Source organism: Corythoichthys intestinalis, chromosome 7 (assembly GCF_030265065.1).
Source record: "Corythoichthys intestinalis isolate RoL2023-P3 chromosome 7, ASM3026506v1, whole genome shotgun sequence".
In the NCBI taxonomy this organism is placed as follows: domain Eukaryota; kingdom Metazoa; phylum Chordata; class Actinopteri; order Syngnathiformes; family Syngnathidae; genus Corythoichthys; species Corythoichthys intestinalis.
Genome location: NC_080401.1, coordinates 32,517,660 through 32,539,170, shown reverse-complemented (window position 1 = coordinate 32,539,170; position 21,511 = coordinate 32,517,660). Strand labels below are relative to the sequence as shown.

Here is a 21,511-nt window from a genome sequence, read left to right as displayed (position 1 = left end):
GAACAAGGCTGACCATTCCCATGGATGGAAGGCTTGATATACAGTGCCTTGCAAAAGTATTCGGCCCCCTTGAATCTTGCAACCTTTCGCCACATTTCAGGCTTCAAACATAAAGATATGAAATTTAATTTTTTTGTCAAGAATCAACAACAAGTGGGACACAATCGTGAAGTGGAACAACATTTATTGGATAATTTAAACTTTTTTAACAAATACAAAACTGAAAAGTGGGTCGTGCAATATTATTCGGCCCCTTTACTTTCAGTGCAGCAAACTCACTCCAGAAGTTCAGTGAGGAGCTCTGAATGATCCAATGTTGTCCTAAATGACCAATGATGATAAATAGAATCCACCTATGTGTAATCAAGTCTCCGTATAAATGCACCTGCTCTGTGATAGTCTCAGGGTTCTGTTTAAAGTGCAGAGAGCATTATGAAAACCAAGGAACACACCAGGCAGGTCCGAGATACTGTTGTGGAGAAGTTTAAAGCCGGATTTGGATACAAAAAGATTTCCCAAGCTTTAAACATCTCAAGGAGCACTGTGCAAGCCATTGTATTGAAATGGAAGGAGCATCAGACCACTGCAAATCTACCAAGACCCGGCCGTCCTTCCAAACTTTCTTCTCAAACAAGGAGAAAACTGATCAGAGATGCAGCCAAGAGGCCCATGATCACTCTGGATGAACTGCAGAGATCTACAGCTGAGGTGGGAGAGTCTGTCCATAGGACAACAATCAGTCGTACACTGCACAAATCTGGCCTTTATGGAAGAGTGGCAAGAAGAAAGCCATTTCTCAAAGATATCCATAAAAAGTCTCGTTTAAAGTTTGCCACAAGCCACCTGGGAGACACAAATTGACGGGAAGATGGATGCAGCCAAATACAGGAACATTCTGGAAGAAAACCTGTTGGTATCTGCACAAGACCTGAGACTGGGACGGAGATTTATCTTCCAACAGGACAATGATCCAAAACATAAAGCCAAATCTACAATGGAATGGTTAAAAAATAAATGTATCCAGGTGTCAGAATGGCCAAGTCAAAGTCCAGACCTGAATCCAATCGAGAATTTGTGGAAAGAGCTGAAGACTGCTGTTCACAAACACTCTCCATCCAACCTCACTGAGCTCGAGCTGTTTTGCAAGGAAGAATGGGCAAGAATGTCAGTCTCTCGATGTGCAAAACTGATAGAAACATACCCCAAGCGACTTGCAGCTGTAATTGGAGCAAAAGGTGGCGCTACAAAGTATTAATGCAAGGGGGCCGAATAATATTGCACGCCCCACTTTTCAGTTTTTTATTTGTTAAAAAAGTTTAAATTATCCAATAAATGTTGTTCCACTTCACGATTGTGTCCCACTTGTTGTTGATTCTTGACAAAAAATTAAAATTTTATATCTTTATGTTTGAAGCCTGAAATGTGGCGAAAGGTTGCAAGGTTCAAGGGGGCCGAATACTTTTGCAAGGCACTGTAGTAGGTCTGGAACAACCACAGCATGTTTGCGCAAAACAAATTCAAAAACAAGCATGTCCAGCATTGTCTGGCAAGGCTTGATATAGAGTTCAGCTACTCTTACCATTAAAGACCACATGTTATGGCCCGTACCAAAGTCACATCCGCGCGTCGCTGATTGGTCCAGACTGCTGTCTGTTTGCTGTGGCTTGCTCCGCCCTGGGAATTTGATCCGCTTAACAGTAGCTAGACACTATAGCTGGAACAGTGGTGAGTCTGGAGTTCCAGGCTTGTATTCGGCAGCAAGAATGTAGACCGTCATTCTCATGGATGGTAGGGTTGATATAGGTATGGAAACAGCACAGCATGGTTGCGCCAAACACATTCAAAAGCAAAGAGAAGTTTTCCTGAATTTAAAAAAGCAATTGATTATTGATTATTAAACTCATTTAATAGATATTTTAAATATTAGTTAGTTAGTTAGTTAATTATATTAGCATTTAAATCTATATCTTCACCAGTCGTGTTATTTGATCTTTTATCTGACTTTTTTTTTCACATTAAATTATTGATAATAAATATGAACTAACACATTCATATTATCAGGAACTATATTATTATTATTGTGACTTGTATTTAATAAATTATTCATACACTTATATAGTTAAAACTAATACTATTTATACGACCATCCAAAAAAAGCAAGTCAGCATTATTAAACTTGTCTTTACTATTTTTATTTGTAAATATTTTTGTGAAAATAATTAATCTTACTCACCAATACAAGGTGTACCCGGCCTACTGCCCATAGTTAGCTGGGATAGCTGGAGCACCTCCGCGACCCACGTGAGGATAAGCGGAAAATGAATAATTAGTCTTACTTATTACTGTCAAATAACAATGTAACATTAAAACAATAAACAGCAACTTCATCATCTACTTACTTTGCATACAGAGTGTATTTCAAGTCTCAACATCACTTATGCGGAAGACTGCCTTGGTGAGTTTCTTGCAATCTTTCACTAAGCTGTAACGTTTACCACTGGACCACTTTAGTTGTAATGAAGCCTCTGCTTGATATCCTGTGACAGCCTTGAAGTGCTGCTCTGAAGCTTTGCTTCTACGCCTGAGGGACGACGAGGGCGACCTGCGTGGGCTGATTCCCATCTCTGCTTCTGTTTCAACACTGATCCAACCCCAGGGGATCGTCTCTGATGCCGAGGTACCGTCGCGACCCAGAAACTTGTGTAGATTTAGAGACTACGACGCCCTCAAAGGCCTTTTGTTAATGCTGTTTTTGTTCAGAGAATAGTGAAGAGTTACAGGAGTGCTAAGAGGCAACGGGAGCTCAAGGCTGAGAGCCTGGAAGAAGAGGTGAATTTGATCCAAGATGACCTGGACAAGCTAACATATGAGGTAGACTTCCTACAACTACTGCTGGCTGGGCGATATGGACCATTTTATATCACGATAACGATGTGGCATGACATGTTACATTTGTATTTGCTGAAAAATTATACGATAATTACGACGGCTTTTCCCATTCAATTTACTTTAGTTTAAACTGGCATGAAACAGATCACAGTCACAAATGTGAAATGTATCAAGTACTGTAGGTAGTCCTCACAGGAATCTGCTATCTGCATGTCTCCGTCATATGTGGAATTCAAAACAGCCAGAATAAAGGACAGGTTGCAGAAAAAAAATAAAGGTTTACCTGTAGTTTTCATCATGGCTGCTAGATATTGCTGTTAAATGGCAGCCGCCACACACAAAAATGAAACAGCATTTTATTGCCTGACTGAAAGTTTATATAGGGCTGTCAAAATTATCGCGTTAATGCGCGGTAATTAATTTTTTAAATTAATCACGTTAAAAGATTTGACGCAATTAACGCACATGTCCCGCTCAGACAGTATTCTGCCTTTTGGTAAGTTTTACAGCAAGGTTTTTTGCGCTGTCTAACAGCGAACTCTTGTGGTCGCTTTGCGACATGGTTTATTGCTTTCTTGCCAGTTCAATATGGCTGCAAGACGTCTCGGGCTGACGCCTACGTTGTAATGTTGTGCTTATATGATCCTTGGACAAGATTTGTCCGTAAGTATGGTTGTTGTAAAGAATGTACATATTATGTTAGTAAGCGAAATGTTATATTTTTTGTATGAGACGCTTTTTGTTTATGTTTAGTGAACCTGTATAGCGTGCTAAGCTAACGTTGTTGCTAATGCAGTGCTTGTGTACTTTTTTTTGTAGTTTCACTACGGTCTAAAGAGGACAATGGTTTGAGGCCATTTTATTAATTAATCAGATGAAAAAGGAAGAAGTCTGATTATTAAGGCGTCGTTCACTAGCTGTCTAGCTTTGGAAAAAGTAGACGCTTCGGAGTGAGGACAGCATAGACAGATTTAAATGACAGTAGAGTGAAATGCCCACTACAGTCCTTATGTACCGTATGTTAAATGTATATATCCATCTTGTGTCTTATCTTTCCATTCCAACAAATTATTTTACAGAATATATATATAATTTACAGAAAAATATGGCATATTTTATAGATGGTTTGAATTGCGATTAATTGCGGTTAATTACGATTAATTAATTTTTAAGCTGTAATTAACTCGATTAAAAATTTTAATCGTTTGACAGCCCTAATATTTTTTTCATCAGTCAGCAGTAATATTAAAAAACAAGTAGATAATTTATAGTTAATTAATTATTTCATTTCATGCAATGTTCTGCACTTTAGAAGTTATTAAAGTATTTTCTTCTTCATGCTCAAGGCCTGCGTTTACAATTTCGAAGTGGATGGCTTCCCCTTTGTTTAAGTCAGACCTATTGTTTGATTAAATGTTTTGCACTTTATAAGAAATGCAAATAAACCTTCCCAAGAGTGACAAACACAATTCTGATGTTTCATAATTTATAACCACAACGTTTCGCTGTTTTGGCCTTGCAGATAATTTCATAAGAGAATTTTTAATTAGTTATTGGATAAATAACTGGTCAAATTAGTTTTTTTTTAATTGCCTAAAATAAGTATAAAGTTACGGAATCAAGAATTGCCCTATGTAGAATCGAGGTTGATATCTTCCAAGTCAACGCTTTTTCAGCATAGATTCTTGGCGGGACTAAGTAGTGCTGCAACATAAATGTATCTCATGTAAATAGAAGCGGCACACTAGCAATCATATTTTGCACAAATATAAAGATCTTTATCTACTTGTACTTGAAAGTGGTTTTAGCATTTAAGATAGCATAATAACATGAATAATTCATTAACGTAATAAAATGAGTTGTCTGTGGTCTGTGTGGTTTAAACTTAAACAGCATTTTGTTGAACACTGCTATTTCCAATTGCTGTGAATGCACCATTCACCGCATGGGTTTGGAAGAGGAATGACAAAGAGGAGCGAAAGTCTTAATACACTAATTGCGAGAAAGGTCTGACTGCAGCCCAGAGCCAAGCGACAGTTGCTATAAACCACGCCCCCCTCCAAACCACACCTGCTGTTGGTATGGTGGCTCAAAGAATAGTGTACCGCACGCAACACGTCACATTTGCTCATTAAGATTCATGACGCTAGCAACTGTTGCTACGGGGCTCAAGCTTGCGTTTGTCCCTCATGCTAGATGCATGTGAATGGTGTACAAACGAGATGTTTAATGAGCTAAACTTACCAATTCTGTCTGAAAATGATGTCCCTGGTGCCAAATTCACTGGTAAAGATGTGGAAGAATTTACAAATGTTCAGTTAAAGAGATTGCTTGAGTGTAGAAAGCATTAAAAAAAGGGAAAAAAGCCAACCTGATCCAGAGGAAGCTTTTTTGTGGACACCTTTTTACTGTGTGCATTGCCTTACGCCACTGACAACGACATTCTCCTGTTTCAACAAGCTATCCTTTACGACAATATTTCCTGTCTTTCCTATAAATTATATCGTCTGTTTGTCTTACGTCGCTTCACGTTCTTGGGGGTCATTTATATTGCTATTTTTGTGCAGTGATCGCAAATGCTACTCAGTGACAGCCAACGAACACTTTTAATTTTTTCATTGATAACAAATCGTACTTCTATTAATTTATTTACACTTCCCCCTTACTAAGGTTTTTTCTTTACAACAGAAAAGGTAAAGCTGTTAAATCTAGAACCTACCTGTAGGCATGAACAGGCTTACTATACAAAAAGACCAAGGCCAAACATGGATAATTTATTTAAACATCCGTATTTTAGAAAAATAGGCCTACATGACTGTTGTGATATAGAAATAAAATTAAAAAAATTTTCCCAGGTCATTCATTGCGAGACAGAAGCAGCATGGCAAAACGCCACGCTATAAAAATAAGTTGAAATATCAAAATGGCTTACCTCTTCGTCTTCTGTGGGACCATGACCCCCAACAAAAAGCCTTTCTGGCGTTAAACTGGTCTTTTGAACGTCCGCGCCAGTTGATCCATAGTTCACATTTTTTCCTCTGAGTTTTTGGCTTCGGGAAACGTATGAAGAAAACATCCGTCATATGTTGTAATGTCTAGAGTCGTTTCTACAAGTTCCATTGCAGCAGTGTTTACTCGACATGTTCTTTTTTGAAAGATTACCGGCAGAAAACAAGCAGTACTAACATTGGTTGTATGCGAGGGTGCTTCTATATTGACCCACTTCCAGTTTATGATGGTGACGTCACGCACCCTTGCGGTCTAAAAATAGCATTCGTGCGTTACGCTGCTGCGAGAAAGGTCTGACTGCAGCCCAGAGCCAAGCGACAGCCGGCATAAACTACGCTCTCCTCCAAACAATGCATGCTGTTGGTGCTGTGGCTCGAAGAATTCGTTTACAAGGTTTTTGCCGATTTAGGAGTAGTTCAGATAAAAAAATTACTCATCTTAGGTTTACTACAACAGAGCCTGCCTGAGAAGTCTACTGCTTTAAGATAGCGGCTGTTTACTAATGCCGCAGAGTCTGTAATTTATTAGAATTAATGGGTCTGGAAGTAGGAAAAGATGGTGAAAACATTTTTGTTATCTCGCTGACTTAGTTAAGGAAATAGATGTTAAATTTATTAGCTAGGACAGTTGCCAAGGCATTGTTAATTTTGAGCTTAATATTTTTGTTTGAGTCTATAATTTCTTTACCAATGAATTTATTCAGATTTTGCCAGATCGTTTTTGCATTCCCTTTTGCTTTGATTATGACATCCATGAAGAATTTTGCTTTCGCCTTTCGCAGACTTTGAGTTCCTTTACTTCTAAAGAATGTAAATTTTTGTCTTTGTCGTGAGGGCAGTTTTTTAATTGATTTTTTAAAGTTGTTCATCTCTGCCCTTCATTACTGTCCTGCTTTCATCGTTTAACCAAGGCAATTAATTCCTCTTGGTTTTATGTTGATTCCCCTTTCTGGTGAAGTTTGAAATTACGTCATTGAGCTTTGTCATGAAGTTGCTGGATATCTCTATGTCCTTGCTTTGTAATGATTCACTCTAGTCAGTCCTTTGCAGAGCAACCTTCAAGTTTTGCATTTGTTTGTGGGGAATTGTCATTGTCCAACTAAAAACTGTGGGTTTTTCTTAAAGTATAAAAACAATTTTTTTAGTTTTCTTGAGAAAAAGACAACATTGTGATTAGACATTTCAGTCATATAGTAAAAAGTGTTTGTGATTCTTTCAGGTTGGCTTACAAATAGTAGCGCTGGAAGTCACCTGCTTTGGTCCAAATTTGTCCTACTCGCACGTTTTCTCTATACAAGGCGTGCACAGTGGCAGTAAACATGCAACGTGGATAGTTTACGTACTACTATTAGGCTACTACAAACACAGCATTCTATTTCACCTACAGTGTATGTTAGAGTTTTTGTAATGGAAATAAAAATGCCCTTGAATTAAAAAGCAAATCCCCGCAGCTAGACACCGCAATGACACGCAAACATATTTGAAAACTTCACAGTCACAGGTCAATACACACGAATAACCAACGGCTGAAGCTCAACAGCAACACTTAATAATAATATAGCTACAATGCAAGCATGTCTTACCCTATGAAGACACCAAATATAGATTTCCTTTCTGAACTCCACTGTTTAAATCTGCAGCTAACCTTTCATTGCTGGATACTATAATAGAATTATTATTATTATTATTATAGTTAACTTTTCCGTTCCAATAGGGCCTTATTCAACGTGACCCGGTTGCAAGCAAGGTGTCAGCTGGTGACCATGTTATTAACAAACAAAAATGTTTTCAACTGATACATATAATCCCCAAAGTTAAACACGCAATTGTTTCAATGTGTTTTTTTAATTTCATTTTTATCCATCCATCCATTTTCCATGCCGCTTTACCTCACGAGGGCCGCGGAGGTGCTGCAGCCTATCCCAGCTAACGACATACTACATTTTTGATGAAAATAATCTACCAAAACTTTTTTTCTTTCTCCCCAACACCCCACTTCCCGCGTCACTGTCTATGAGAGTTTTTGAACTGGGCTGTTCTATAAACTGTGTGAGATTAAAACGGTCAGTAACTTGTTTAAGACTTTATCTGGTCTTGTTTTCATTCCAGTTTATATTAAAATCTCCAATGATTATCATTTCTTTGTGTAAACCACAATGGTTAAGAAGACAGTTTATCATAAAATCTAATTTAGTATTTGGTTGACGATATACACAGATTACGATAAATGACATACAGTGGGGCAAATAAGTATTTAGTCAACCACCAATTGTGCAAGTTCTCGTACTTGAAAAGATTAGAGAGGCCTGTAATTGTCAACATGGTTAAACCTCAACCATGAGAGACAGAATGTGGAAAAAAAACAGAAAATCACATTGTTTGATTTTTAAAGAATTGATTTCCAAATTAGAGTGGAAAAAAAGATTTCTGGCTGTCAAAGAGGTCTAACTTCTTCTAACGAGGTCTAACGAGGCTCCACACGTTACCTGTATTATTAGTACCTGTTTTAACTCATTACCAGTACAAAAGACACCTGTCTACAACCTCAGTCAGTCACACTCCAAACTCCACGATGGCCAAGACCAAAGAGCTGTTGAAGGAGACCATAGACAAAATTGTAGACCTGCACCAGGCTGGGAAGACTGAATCTGCAATAGGTAAAATGTTTGGTGTAAAGAAATCAACTGTGGGAGCAATTATTAGAAAATGGAAGACATACAAGACCACTGATAATCTCCCTTGATCTGGGGCTCCATGCAAGATCTAACCCCGTGGCGTCAAAATGATAACAAGAACGGTGAGCAAAAATCCCAGAACCACAGGGGTGGACCTAGTGAATGACCTACAGAGAGCTGGGACCACAGTAAGAAAGGCTACTATCAGTAACACAATGCACCGCCAGGGACTCAAATCCTGCACTGCCAGACGTGTCCGCTTGCTGAAGAAAGTACACATTGAGGCCCGTCTGCGGTTCGCTACAGAGCATTTGGATGATCCAGAAGAGGACTGGGAGAATATGTTATGGTCAGATGAAACCAAAATAGAACTTTTTGGTAGAAACAGGTTGTCGTGTTTGGAGGAGAAAGAATACTGAATTGCATCCGAAGAACCCATACCCACTGTGAAGCACGGGGGTGGAAACATCATGCTTTGGGGCTGTTTTTCTGCAAAGGGACCAGGACAGCTGATCTGTGTAAAGGGAAGAATGAATGGGGCCATGTATCGAGAGATTTTGAGTAAAAATCTCCTTTCATCAGCAAGGGCATTGAAGATTAGACGTGGCTGGGTCTTTCAGCATGACAATAGTAGTTGAGACATTCACCAACACACTTAAGTTTCTCAAATTTCACATCGAGTTCTAATTATATATCTTTTTAGACTATTTTCGTTTTAGACTCATCTGACGCTACCACCGTAGCATCATGTTGGTGTAGTTTGTAGGTGTGTGGTTTGTAGCGTCTGTCACCTGGCTCTGGGCTGCAGTCAGGTATTATTGGTAATTGGCACTAAAATTTCCAGCATGCATTGCGGTGGCTTTTTGTAAAAAAGTCATCAGTAAATGTTTTATTAGTTTTGTTCGTGGCTAATTCGCTACGTGTGTTCTCCTACCTCAGTATTTATGAATTTATGTCAGTCGTGCCTTTCCAGTTTAATGAAATTTTACAGACATCTAGTGGCTTCTAATAGACGTACCAGCTCCTTAAGTAGCCTACGTTCAATGACTGGCAATAGTGACGATATAAGGAAATTTAGACAATACAGTGTATCGCTGTCAATGGAAGTCAGTGAGTTATTGTTTTTTCAACGCAGGCCCTTGAAATGTCCTCCCATGTGGATGAGGCCCTTGAGAAGCAGAAAGGACGAAAAACAAAGGCCAAGGTTTTTCTCGACCATGCGGAGTCAGTCCTGGCATCATTACGAGGTAAGTCATTAGGCTCAACATTACATCGCGGCGCAGACGGATCACATAAACGAGTGCTATTGTTTGTTTGTCAGAGTTAATAAAGCGCCCGAACAAGCTTGCAGATGCCATCAGGCAAGGCGGAAGAGACAAGACGGCCGTGATAGAGGAGGCTCGTCGACTCGTAGAGGAAATGAGCCAGAGGGGCTGTGTAAAGGCGATGACCTGGGGCAGGATCCACGTCCAGAGGAAGATGGCAAAAAAATGTGATGGTTTATTGCTTTCTTAGAGACTTTATGCAGCATTAACGCTAAAAAAGCTCATCCTAAAAGTATTAAAAAACCCAGTGAGTATTAGAATACAAAGCAAAACCTCAGCTACAGTCTGTCATATATCGCTTTATTTGTTATGAAAAAAAATTCAGCAAGCTTGAAGTGGATATATTAGCAAATGTGGCGGATTGATTTTATCTGTAAACCCAGCGGTGTTTTTTATTGAATCAGTTAATGCTGAAAAAAAAAAAAACTGCGGTGAAGTACTCATGCCTGACAAATTCAGCATAGCAAAAATAGGTTGCTCTATAATTAGTAAAGCACTCAACATAATTATAATACTCTATCATTAAATTAAGATGGATAAAAATGTTATTTTTTGTGTGTGTGTTAAAAGGAACCCACTTTGGGTTTATATTTTGTGTTCAAAGAAGCGCTACATTTAGTCTCCCTAACAATCAGGAACTAACGTATGTTTAAGCCACATCTGCATGGCATGGTAGTAAGTAGGGGTGTAACAGTACACAAAAATCTTGGTTCGGTACGTACCTCGGTTTTGAGGTCACGGTTCGGTTCATTTTCAATACAGTAAGAAAACAAAATGCAAAATATAAATGTGCTAGTTGTTTATTACACGCCTTTGTGCTTTCAACAATAGGAACATTAGCCTATAAAAAGCTAGAATTCTGCTCAAAAAGTAGCGGGTATTTAAAGATAATCCAACAGCGATTTGCCTTTCAGACCCTGCGTATTGGTCAGCTTTCTTTCTGAAAGAAAGGAGAAAAAAAGAAGTCCTATGCTAAAGAGAAAAGCCATCCCAATGACAAAGACTTTAACATGTATTTTACAAATGAAATGCCTCAATGAATCTTTTTTTTTTTTTCTTATGAACGGTTTTCAAAAGCTTTATTGGTGGATTTTCTCAAGTTAAAGCGCCACATAGAAATTAATAAATTTAATTGTGTAAGCAGGATCTGCGTATTATTCTTATTATTTAATTACAGGTGTTTTAGCTAATTTCAATTGATCTTATTTAAATTGGCTATTATTTATTTTGTTATGTGTTTATATTTTACAAATGTGATGTAGTATTCATTTATATTGTATATTTAATGTTGTATAACTTTAGTTCCTATGTGAATATTAGTCCCTACTTGTTCTGTTGTGGTAGGAGGGTTTTGTATTGAACGCGGGGCCATGTTGGTTATTATTATAGCAGAGAAGACAGCAGTAAATCAACAAAGACAAGTCAACTGTGCACCGATCTACCACTCAAGAGATATGATGGACTCAAAAAGTGGGTTACGATTGCATATTAGTTTGAAAATCGACCGGATCCACCGTATTTTTACACGAGTGACTTCCGGTCTGCCCGATCCTAGCTACCGGTAGTAGTATTGACGCAGGAGGGTCGCGTCTCGCGTCAAATAATAAACTTTGTCATTCTTTCGCGTGCGTCGTGTTGAGCTGCTTCTGGAACGCGTCTAACACGCGGCCGCACTGTGACTGGTGTGCATTGGCTGATTGACTTTAACGCTCGCGTTTCACTGCGTTGTCGCGGTAGCCACGTTGTCGCGCCGTTGACGTTTCTGGGTTATACTGTCCTACCGTGTTGGTCCTCATTATAGAAGACGGAGTAAATATAATCTACACAAAAAAAATTGTAACCCGATCGACTCACAGCCTCGAACAGTAAGGGTTACGTTACATCAGAAACTCGTCGGTACGCCTCCGTTCCGAACCGAGCACCACGTACCGAAACGGTTCAATACAAATACATGTACCGTTACACCCTTAGTAGTAAGCATAAATGGTATTTGAAAAAGAAAGTAAAATCATACATTTTAAAATAGTTTAACATCTTTCAACTAAAAAAAAGCCTATATATTAGTGGTTTATATACAGTATACAGCATATACAGGGTGTTTCAAAATGTTTGACCCTATTTTGTAGGCCAATAATTTTGACAGTTTTCGTTGGAATAACCTCAAATTTTCACAGCTTGTGTAGAAATGTTTCAAGTTTCTGTGTGTGCATTTCTATCTTTTCAGGTTAAGAAATGCCGTTCACTTTACAAGAAAAGGCATTTTACGTGTTAGAGTATGCTCAGACTCAGTCAGCGAAGACAGTACAGTGTGCCTTCTTCACAAATTTTGCAAAGAAGGCACCAACTAAATAACAAAACAGAGAATTACAGCTGCACTGGAAACTGTTACCGAAGACATGCTACAGCGAGTTTGGCACGGGCTCGAATACCGACTCGACGTGTGCCGAGTCACAGGCGGCGCTCATATTGAACATTTACGAAAATCTGTCATAGAACCAACAAATATTTGTATTTTTATTTGTAAGTTTAACCAATAAAACGTATAACCTTCAACATAAAGTGTATTTAGTTTAATGAAGATCCATCAAGTAGTTTAGATATGGGCATTTAGAATGAGGTCAACCATTTTGGAGCACCCTGTATATGGCGGAAAACACAGACAAGACTGAAAAAGCAGTTTCAGCTCTTGCACTCCTCTTTAAAAGAAACTGCTGTATTTTAAGCCAAAACAACTGTTGTGTTTGTCAGAACAATATGTGTATATCACGGGTGCCCAATCCTGGTCCTCGAGAGCCCCTATCCACCTTGTTTTCCATATCTCCCTCCTCTAACACACCTGAATCAACTAATCAGGATCGTTATCAGGCTGCTGCAGAACTTGCTGATGAGCTGATCATTTGATTCAGGTGTGTTAAAGAAGGGAGATGCAGAAAACAAGCTGGATAGGGGCTCTCGAGGACCAGGATTGGGCACCCCTGGTGTATATGGCGCCATAGCAAATTCGTGGCGCATTAAGCCCCCAAACTATTTTTAATTTGTCCGTTTTACCCTGGAAACCCCCGTTTACAGACGTTGCGCAACCGCTTTTGTTTCAACCCAGCCATAAAACAAAGGTAATTAATTGTATTTATTATTCAAAATGTCTGTCATTTTTAGCTTAGAATCATTAATTGAGGTCTAATTTTTCGTGAAAAAAAAAAGAAGAAAAAAAAAAACTTAAAAAAATTATTCACTCGCATATTTTAAACTTTTAAACAAATTACGTCACAATGAAAAAATGGTGTCTGTAAAAAAGTCACGGCTATCTACCTCATAACTATCGCTTAACTGTATTGTTTTTGTTACTGTCACATTTTCTCCTATATGTTAGATGATAAATGTTCGATCCAAACAAAGAAAAATTGAAAAATAATGTTTAAAAAGGTAAATATATGAAAAGAAAATCTCGACCACTCATACATGTCTGCATTTTCTGCATCGCGACTCTTGTTATATTACTATGTTTCACCCATAAAATCTAAAAAAAAAATCCAGCTGTCGCCATTCACAGCTGTGTCTTGACAGTGTTACATGCTATATGGAGTTTTTGGATCGAAACAAGGTAAATACGCGATAATATCTCGTTAAAGTGTTGGCATCTATAATTCTACTCTCGCGTGCTCTCACCTCCAGAAAGGGTTTGGCTATTTAAATTATTTTTTTTTTTAAAATGCCCTCATGTTCAAAATTTTTCTTCCCTCAGAAAATTGAGATCTTAAGTTTTCCAATGATGTATCACACGTGCATATCGGACAAATTTTGAAATTTGGCCAAGTTGGGGGTCTCAGAGCAGAATTTCAAGTGACCTGAGTGTTTTCCGCCATATACTGGTTACAACGTACCTAATTTCAACTTTACAGTGCCTGCATCTCGTCATTTTTTTCCTTTTTTTTTTTTTAAATGTTGACTTTGGTTTTCTGATGCGTGCTCTTATTTTAGAGCAGGAAGCGTAGAGCAGGTAGTACTTCCGCACACGAGCGCATGTACTTACGCGCTCACCCCACATACGCACACATGAAGAATTGGGGCAGCCAAGAGAGGTGACAGCCTGCGCGCACATTTGTTGCTTGTGAAGGACCCAGAGGCGATGGCTGTATATAACCCCTTTTGGACTGTTTATTGTGCATTTTCAATGGTGGTCGAATACTTTGGGCGAGTTTATGTGATTGTTTGTGATGATGTGCGGATGCTAACTGAAGTGTTGATGTCATGAGCAGCTGAATAAACGTCTGACATCGTCATTTCGGAGTTTAGCTTAAGGTTTAGCGAGGACTTAGCTCCAACGTCTTGGTGAGAACAGTACAATGACGTATAATACATGTTTTTGGATGGTTTTGTTTTTTAATTTAGAGGTATTTAAAGGATTAATTACGATTTATGTGGAAATCCGACTTACATCGCCAGCACAGGAATGGAACTCTTTGTAAACCGGGGACTACCTTTTTTTCCCCAAGAAAATAGAAAGAAAAAGAAAAATATTTAGTTGTTCGTAGTAAATTCCCAAAACATATTGCTGTCGATTCATTAAAGGATGAATTGTAATCTTCCCTGATTGTTTACCTCTTTCTTAGTGCTGGACACCATAACCAAGATGGCTGCAGCAAGCCTGAATTCAGAGACTCTTAACCAGACTGCAGATTCTTCGATGGTGCTTCTTGGGCACATGAGTGATCTTCTTTTAGAAGCAAACGCCGCATCTAAAAGAGCGAGACACGTTAATCTGAAGAGTGTTTCTAGCCTGGAACAACTGCAGGTAATTGTTCCCTCAATTGTGTTTTAATTTTGTTTAGGTCCTGCTATTTCTTGAATAACTAATGCTGTCTTAAATAATTTTCTTACATATTTTCACTTGGCAGCATGTTCTCAATCAGACCATAGAAGAGACACATTCCTTCCATACATTGACTGAAAGCGCAAGGCACCACTTAACGAAGCTTGCCGCCATGTTCTTAACATTGGAGGACACCAAACATGTAAGCAGATGCTTACAAATCAACAACTTCAGTTTGGTTCAGTTTGACGCCATTTTTTGTACTTGTACTGCAGGGCATTGAGAAAGACGCGGCTCGCTTACACGGCGCCAAGCAGCAACTGCGAAAGAAGATTGATAACATCTTCCATGTTGTGGCCAAGATGGAGATTATTGGTGAGGCTGAGGAGCACGCACGGGAGCTCAGCAGATTGGCCTCAGGCATGCAAAAGTAGGTTTGCGCTTTATTTATTTATGAAGATGGACTGTCAGAACTTATGCCAAAACTGCACTGTAAAAATGAACAGAAAAACATTAAAATTTACAGTAAAATACTGGCAGCTGTGGTGGTCAGAATTATACACTTAAAAACAGGGAAACAGTAAAAATTTGCTGTCAAACTAACAACGAACTATGAAAAAAAGAACAGCATTGTAATTACTTTTTTACAGCAAACGACTTTAAAAATTGTTTATGTGTGTAAATGATGATGTCAGTTACTGTGCTTATAATATTTTTTTTCTATTTTCAGTTTAAAAAAACGTCATGACAGAATGCTTCCCACGACCAACAACACAAACCAATCGAGCAAGCCCAAACTATTAAACATTATAACAAACATGGAGGACGCTGCAATGGCTGCGCATTGGTCCAAAATGATTGCCGATGAAGGCTTACAGGTTAGCCAAGAGTGAAATAGGGAGCTACAGACAATTAAAGTGGGATAACTCAATTTCTGTCTTTGCAAATGGAGAATTCATGAGAAGTGTTGCACTGATACTATTTTGTGGCTCCCATAATGATTCCGACACCTGGATGTGTTGTATTGGCCAAAACTGTACTGATACCAAGTTTTTTTTTCTTTAAATTGCTATCATGGCTTGGTCAGACATTGCTTCACACATTGTCTGCCATTGATGGTTCTAGACATCCAAGCAAGACGTCCTCGAAAAGTACATACTGCACAGCATAAGCATGTTATTTCTCATGACTCGTTGATAACAATGACATTTTTAGTGACATTTCTATTTGTGCAACACTACCTATGAGGGCTGCTTAAAGTTTAATGCAATATTAGTCTAAGTAAAAAAATGGAAAAATGGACTCACACTTATACAATATGTCAAAATCAGTATTAATCTGTAAAATATACAATTTCTCTGTCTTGAAAAATTATTCTTTGAACCATTCTGGCCTAAAATATTTACAAAAGTTGTTCTTTGACTGAATTAGGACGTGGTTTCGGGCGGTCTGCTATTGACAGCTGAGTCTCTGAGACACAATTCCACTCACTTGTCGACTGCGGCCATGCACTCCCAAAATGACTTCAGAGGTGTGGAAAAATATAATATTGTGGAGTTCCATTTGAGATGTGTAAATGATGCGCGATGACATGTTTTATCAAACAGAGCTCTCACAGTCACTGAACACACACAAAGATGGTGTGAAAAGGTGGAAAGACAAAGGAGAATCACTTCGATTTGACACCTCCAGAGTGACCAATGAACTGAAAAAACTCAGAAGAGGTCAGTAGTTCACTCTGTGGACTGCACACATTATATATTATGTTTCTATACAGTTTACAATTGGGAATACATAAATAGCCTTTTTTAGGTAGGTCTTAAATGGAACTTATATACAGTGCCCTCCATAATTATTGGCACCCCTGGTTAAGATGTGTTTTTTAGCTTCTAATATATATATTTTTTATTCAAATAATATTGGACCTTAATGGAAAAAAAAAGAAAAATCAATCAAAAAATCAATACAAGTGCATTTATTCAGTGGGGAAAAAATCCCACATAGAGAAATAATTATTTGACATCGAATAATGTGTGTCACAATTATTAGCATCCCTGGTCCCAGTTGAAGTCTGGGAGCGTGTGCTTCGGTCAGATGAGACCAAGATTGAGCTTTTTGGCAACAAACACTCTAAGTGGGTCTGGCGTGCCACGAAAGATGCGCATGCTGAAAAGCACCTCATACCCACTGTGAAGTATGGGGGTGGGTCAGTGATGCTGTGGGGCTGTTTCACTTCCTAAGGCCCTGGGAACCTTGTTAGGGTGCATGGAATCATGAATGCTTTGAAATACCAGGACATTTTAAATCAAAATCTGTTGCCCTCTGCCCGAAAGCTGAAGATGGGTTGTCACTGGGTCTTTCAGCAAGACAATGACCCTAAACATATGGCCAAAATCTACACAGAAATGGTTCACCAGACATAAAATCAAGCTCCTCCCATGGCCATCTCAGTCCCCAGACCTTGTTTTGTTGGCAAAAGGGGGTTGTACAAAGTATTAACACCAGGGGTGCTAATAATTGTGACACACATTATTTGATGTCAAATAATTATTTCTTTATGTGAGATTTTTCCCCACTGAATAAATTCACTTGTATTGAAGGTTGGATTTTTCTCTTTTTTGCATTAAGGTCCCATATTATTTGAATAAAAAATATATATTAGAAGCTAAAAAACACATCTTAACCAGGGGTGCCGATAATTATGGAGGGCACTGTATTAATTTGAAAAGTCTATTTTCTCAAATCTAGTAAACAAAGCATTGTTATATCTTGACATCTGACATATGTGTTTGTTTATTTCAAGGGAAACTTGTTACATGAGTGTTAGGGTTTTAAAACATATTGAAAAAAAAATGAAGATATATTAGATATATATTGGTATTCAAAGGAATAAAGTGCAATAATATGAATTACATACTGTATGAGAAATTAATAATATTACAAGGAAAATGTTTAAGTTTTAAAAGGTCGAGTCAAAATAGTAATTTAATTGAATGAAATCTCAATAATAAAATATGTGACAGTTGGACAGAATACAGTTTCGATAAAAACAATTTAGTCATAGTATAAAATGTAAATAAGTTAGTAAGATCATACTCAAAATCAGAGGTTATGAGAGTAAAGTTATAATTTTAAGTATTTGATTTACTTTTCTGAAAAGTATAATTTTTAATGTTACAAGGAAAACATCTCTTAAAAAAGGTGAAATTGTCCCCACCAACTTTTAAGCAACATTTTTTGCATTATATAATGAGTTCAGTTATATAGGTAGTTTAGATGATCTTCCCATATGTTGTAAGGATAGAATTGATCCTACCGCTATTAAGTAAATTACAGTATTTTCATTATGTTCAGACTTATATTTACCCCCTTTCACTTGCTGAATGTGCCGGCCCATCCCCTCCCAAACACACGTTTGACTGGCTGATGAAGACTAGACCCCCCTCCCCCACACACCTACGCACACTCACAAAACACACATACACACGCTCACAAAACCATCAGATATGCTTGTCAACATGCCGCCTCCTCCGCCTCCTTTGAAGAGGAGGGATTAGTGCTAACGATTATTCGATTAACTCGAGTATTCGATTAGAAAAAAAATGTTCGAATTAAATTTTATAGCTTCGAGTATTCGTTTAATTAAAGTGGCGTTGTAATGGTTTGTTTTGAAAGTGTTTGCATTTAGTTTTATTGATTAGGGTGGATACACTGCCCTCCGGTCTGCCTCGTTTCACATGGCTGAATCCAACTGCTCCCTGTTAAGACCAACGTAAACTAGGTTTTTGTTTGAGCTAATGTTTTTTAATGCATTCATAATCTAGTTTATAGGAATATTTAGCCGTTTTTTTTTTTTTTTTTGTGGGAATATGTGTCCGAACCATTTGTTTAAGAGCATTGTAAAAAAACATTAATATTTTATCGCATTTAAGCTAGCGGACTTTTGCTATGTGAGTTAGCAAATTGTCCTTTTGTTGTACGTAGGTCCTCTTTTTTTTTTTTTTTTTTTTTTTTTTTTAATACCGTTTGAGGCTCAGCTCAGGTATTTTAATTTTTCATGTTCTTTATCCGATTACTCGATTATTCGAACTCACTAGTAGTAGATTAATCGACTACTAAAATAATTGATAGCTGCAGCCCTAGGAGGGATATTATAAGTTTTCTTTTCCACCGCCAGCAACAGCAGCCACTGTAATTAATGTAAAAGACGTCAGTGTTGTGGAAGTGGGGAACACGCAAATAATTTTGTTACTGAAAGTCCGAGTTCACACAGTTTAATGTTATGCTAATCTGCAAACTCGAGTAGGAAGAGAGAAGTATCCTCCTGTATGTTTTTACTGTTAACGTTAATTAAACTGTGAGAAATGTAGTGAACTCTGCTAGAATCTATAGAACCAGAAAAGCGTGAACAGGAGGCTGCATAGAGAGAGAGGTCCCAATCTATGTTTCACAGGAAAGTGTTGACAGTCAAAATGCCACTGATGCACTTTCGTGAAGAAGATTAACGGAACAACAAATTAAAGCAATGTATTACTCTTGAGGTGATGGACTATGTTGGTTAACATGTAGTTCCATGTATCTAAAGCCCTAAAATAACCTAATATTGCAAGCATTAGAAGCATTAAGAAGTAACTTTTTCAAGACAAAATAACCTCTATGAAGTTTTCACTTTGCTAAAATAATGGTAAATGTTTGTTTTTTTTTATTTCAGATGACCCGAATGTCCTTATCGAGTCTGCCAAAAGTGCATCCTCGGCTACAAATGACACTGTCACTCATGTCACACGCAGACTGGGGAAGATGAGAGAGGAAATGAACAGATTGACTTTGAACAATACCGCTCTAGCTTTAAATGACAGTTTAAATGATGCACAACACGCCGGTGAGTGGCTTTAAAAAACCCCAATGAAGCACTCATTCCAAAAATTAAAGCTGCAAGCAATGATAAAAGGATCATCCAACTTTGATGCCATGATTTACCCGCATAGGCAAAAAGCTGGGTGATTTAGCGTCACCCATCTGTCTAGAACAGCTGGTTCCAAATGGGGCTCATTATCAAGAATTCCCTTGTATAAGTTGGTCAAAGTGCAAACGTTACAATTTGACCATAATTGTGGCTACAAACCAAAATGGTTGACTTTGTGGTCAATTTCAGGCATCAGTCCTTGAGAAATTTGTGAGTCTTGTCATAACTGCACCGAATTTCATGCTGATTTTCAGTGAGGACTTTGCACACAGCGTTCCCAATGATAAAAGACGAGCTTTCCCAAGTTGAGGCACTGGGAAAAACGTCACCAGCAAGTGGCAACATGACAGAAAATATCTTCAGAATTAAAGATCTGGTTCAGGAGACAAGGAGCTATCTTAACAAGGTGACATACTGTATTGTGACCAGGAAATTGTAATATTGCCTCATCTGGAAATATTTATAATGTACAGTATAATTATAAATATTTATACATTTTGCAGATCTCACTCGCTATGCATTTCGACGGCAAACGTCACATTGAACTTCGTCCGCCGAGCGACGGTGACGACGTAAAAGCCTTCACGGCTGTTGATCTCCTTCTCAGTGTGGAAAAAAAGCCGGTGGCGCGCCAAAGAAAGCGTCGGGACAAACGGCGAGATTATGACATGTTTGTTTTGTACTTGGGCGCTCAGAATGTGAGTAACCTGTTGAGGTGCTTTTTTAACTTCTGCAAATAATGATAACAGAGTAGATGAATTTGGAGGAACGTGTAACGGAGAGAATGAATTGGTATCTGAGCTATTTAAAGGGGCAGAAAACAGCTTTGTCAAGTGAATCCCAACAGAAGGAATCTTGTCTAATAAATTGGAAAAACACAGAATTTCATTGTTCTGTCGTGTAATTGGAGAAAAATGTAAATAAATCCTAGATTTACTGCCCTTGCCCATTTTCAAGTCTATCGGAGTACAGTATATAGTGGGGCAAATAAATATTTAGTCAACCACCAATTGTGCAAGTTCTCCTACTTGAAAAGATTAGAGAGGCCTGTAATTGTCAACATGGGTAAACCTCAACCATGAGAGACAGAATGTGGAAAAAAAAAACAGAAAATCACATTGTTTGATTTTTAAAGCATTTATTTCCAAATTAGAGTGGAAAATAAGTATTTGGTCACCTACAAACAAGCAAGATATCTGGCTGTCAAAGAGGTGTAACTTCTTCTAATGAGGTCTAACGAGGCTCCGCTCGTTACCTGTATTAATGGCACCTGTTTGAACTCATTATTGATTATTATCAAAATTATAACTAGAACAGTGAGCAAAAATCCCAGAACCACACGGGGGGACCTAGTGAATGACCTACAGAGAGCTGGGACCACAGTAACAAAGGCTACTATCAGTAACACAATGCGCCGCCAGGGACTCAAATCCTGCACTGCCCGACGTGTCCCCCTGCTGAAGAAAGTACACGTCCAGGTCCGTCTGCGGTTCGTTACAGAGCATTTGGATGATCCTGTAGAGGACTGGGAGAATGTGTTATGGTCATATGAAACCAAAATAGAACTTTTTGGTAGAATCACAGGTTCTCGTGTTTGGAGGAGAAAGAATACTGAATTGCATCCGAAGAACACCATACCCACTGTGAAGCATGGGGGTGGAAACATCAAGCTTTGGGGCTGTTTTACTGCAAAGGGGACCAGGACGACTGATCTGTGTAAAGGAAAGAATGAATGGGGCCATGTATCGAGAGATTTTGAGTGAAAATATCCTTCCATCAACAAGGGCATTGAAGATAAGACGTGGCTGGGTCTTTCAGCATGACAATGATCCCAAACA

At 38.3% G+C, this 21,511-nt stretch overlaps 1 protein-coding gene across 1 annotated transcript in view; it reads left to right on the top strand.

The window, feature by feature from the left end:
- Window positions 1-21,511, top strand: part of lama3 (laminin, alpha 3) — a 65,336-nt gene that overhangs the window by 4,175 nt on the left and 39,650 nt on the right. Inside the window, exons 3-16 of the mRNA XM_057841953.1 lie at window positions 2,411-2,455; window positions 2,547-2,677; window positions 2,761-2,871; window positions 9,708-9,819; window positions 9,894-10,064; window positions 14,508-14,689; window positions 14,793-14,909; window positions 14,983-15,137; window positions 15,438-15,585; window positions 16,139-16,238; window positions 16,315-16,431; window positions 19,419-19,589; window positions 19,928-20,079; window positions 20,177-20,371. Of these exons, the coding sequence (XP_057697936.1) occupies window positions 9,717-9,819; window positions 9,894-10,064; window positions 14,508-14,689; window positions 14,793-14,909; window positions 14,983-15,137; window positions 15,438-15,585; window positions 16,139-16,238; window positions 16,315-16,431; window positions 19,419-19,589; window positions 19,928-20,079; window positions 20,177-20,371 (1,611 nt within the window). The 5' untranslated portion in view covers window positions 2,411-2,455; window positions 2,547-2,677; window positions 2,761-2,871; window positions 9,708-9,716. The remainder of the gene's footprint in view (window positions 1-2,410; window positions 2,456-2,546; window positions 2,678-2,760; window positions 2,872-9,707; window positions 9,820-9,893; window positions 10,065-14,507; window positions 14,690-14,792; window positions 14,910-14,982; window positions 15,138-15,437; window positions 15,586-16,138; window positions 16,239-16,314; window positions 16,432-19,418; window positions 19,590-19,927; window positions 20,080-20,176; window positions 20,372-21,511) is intronic.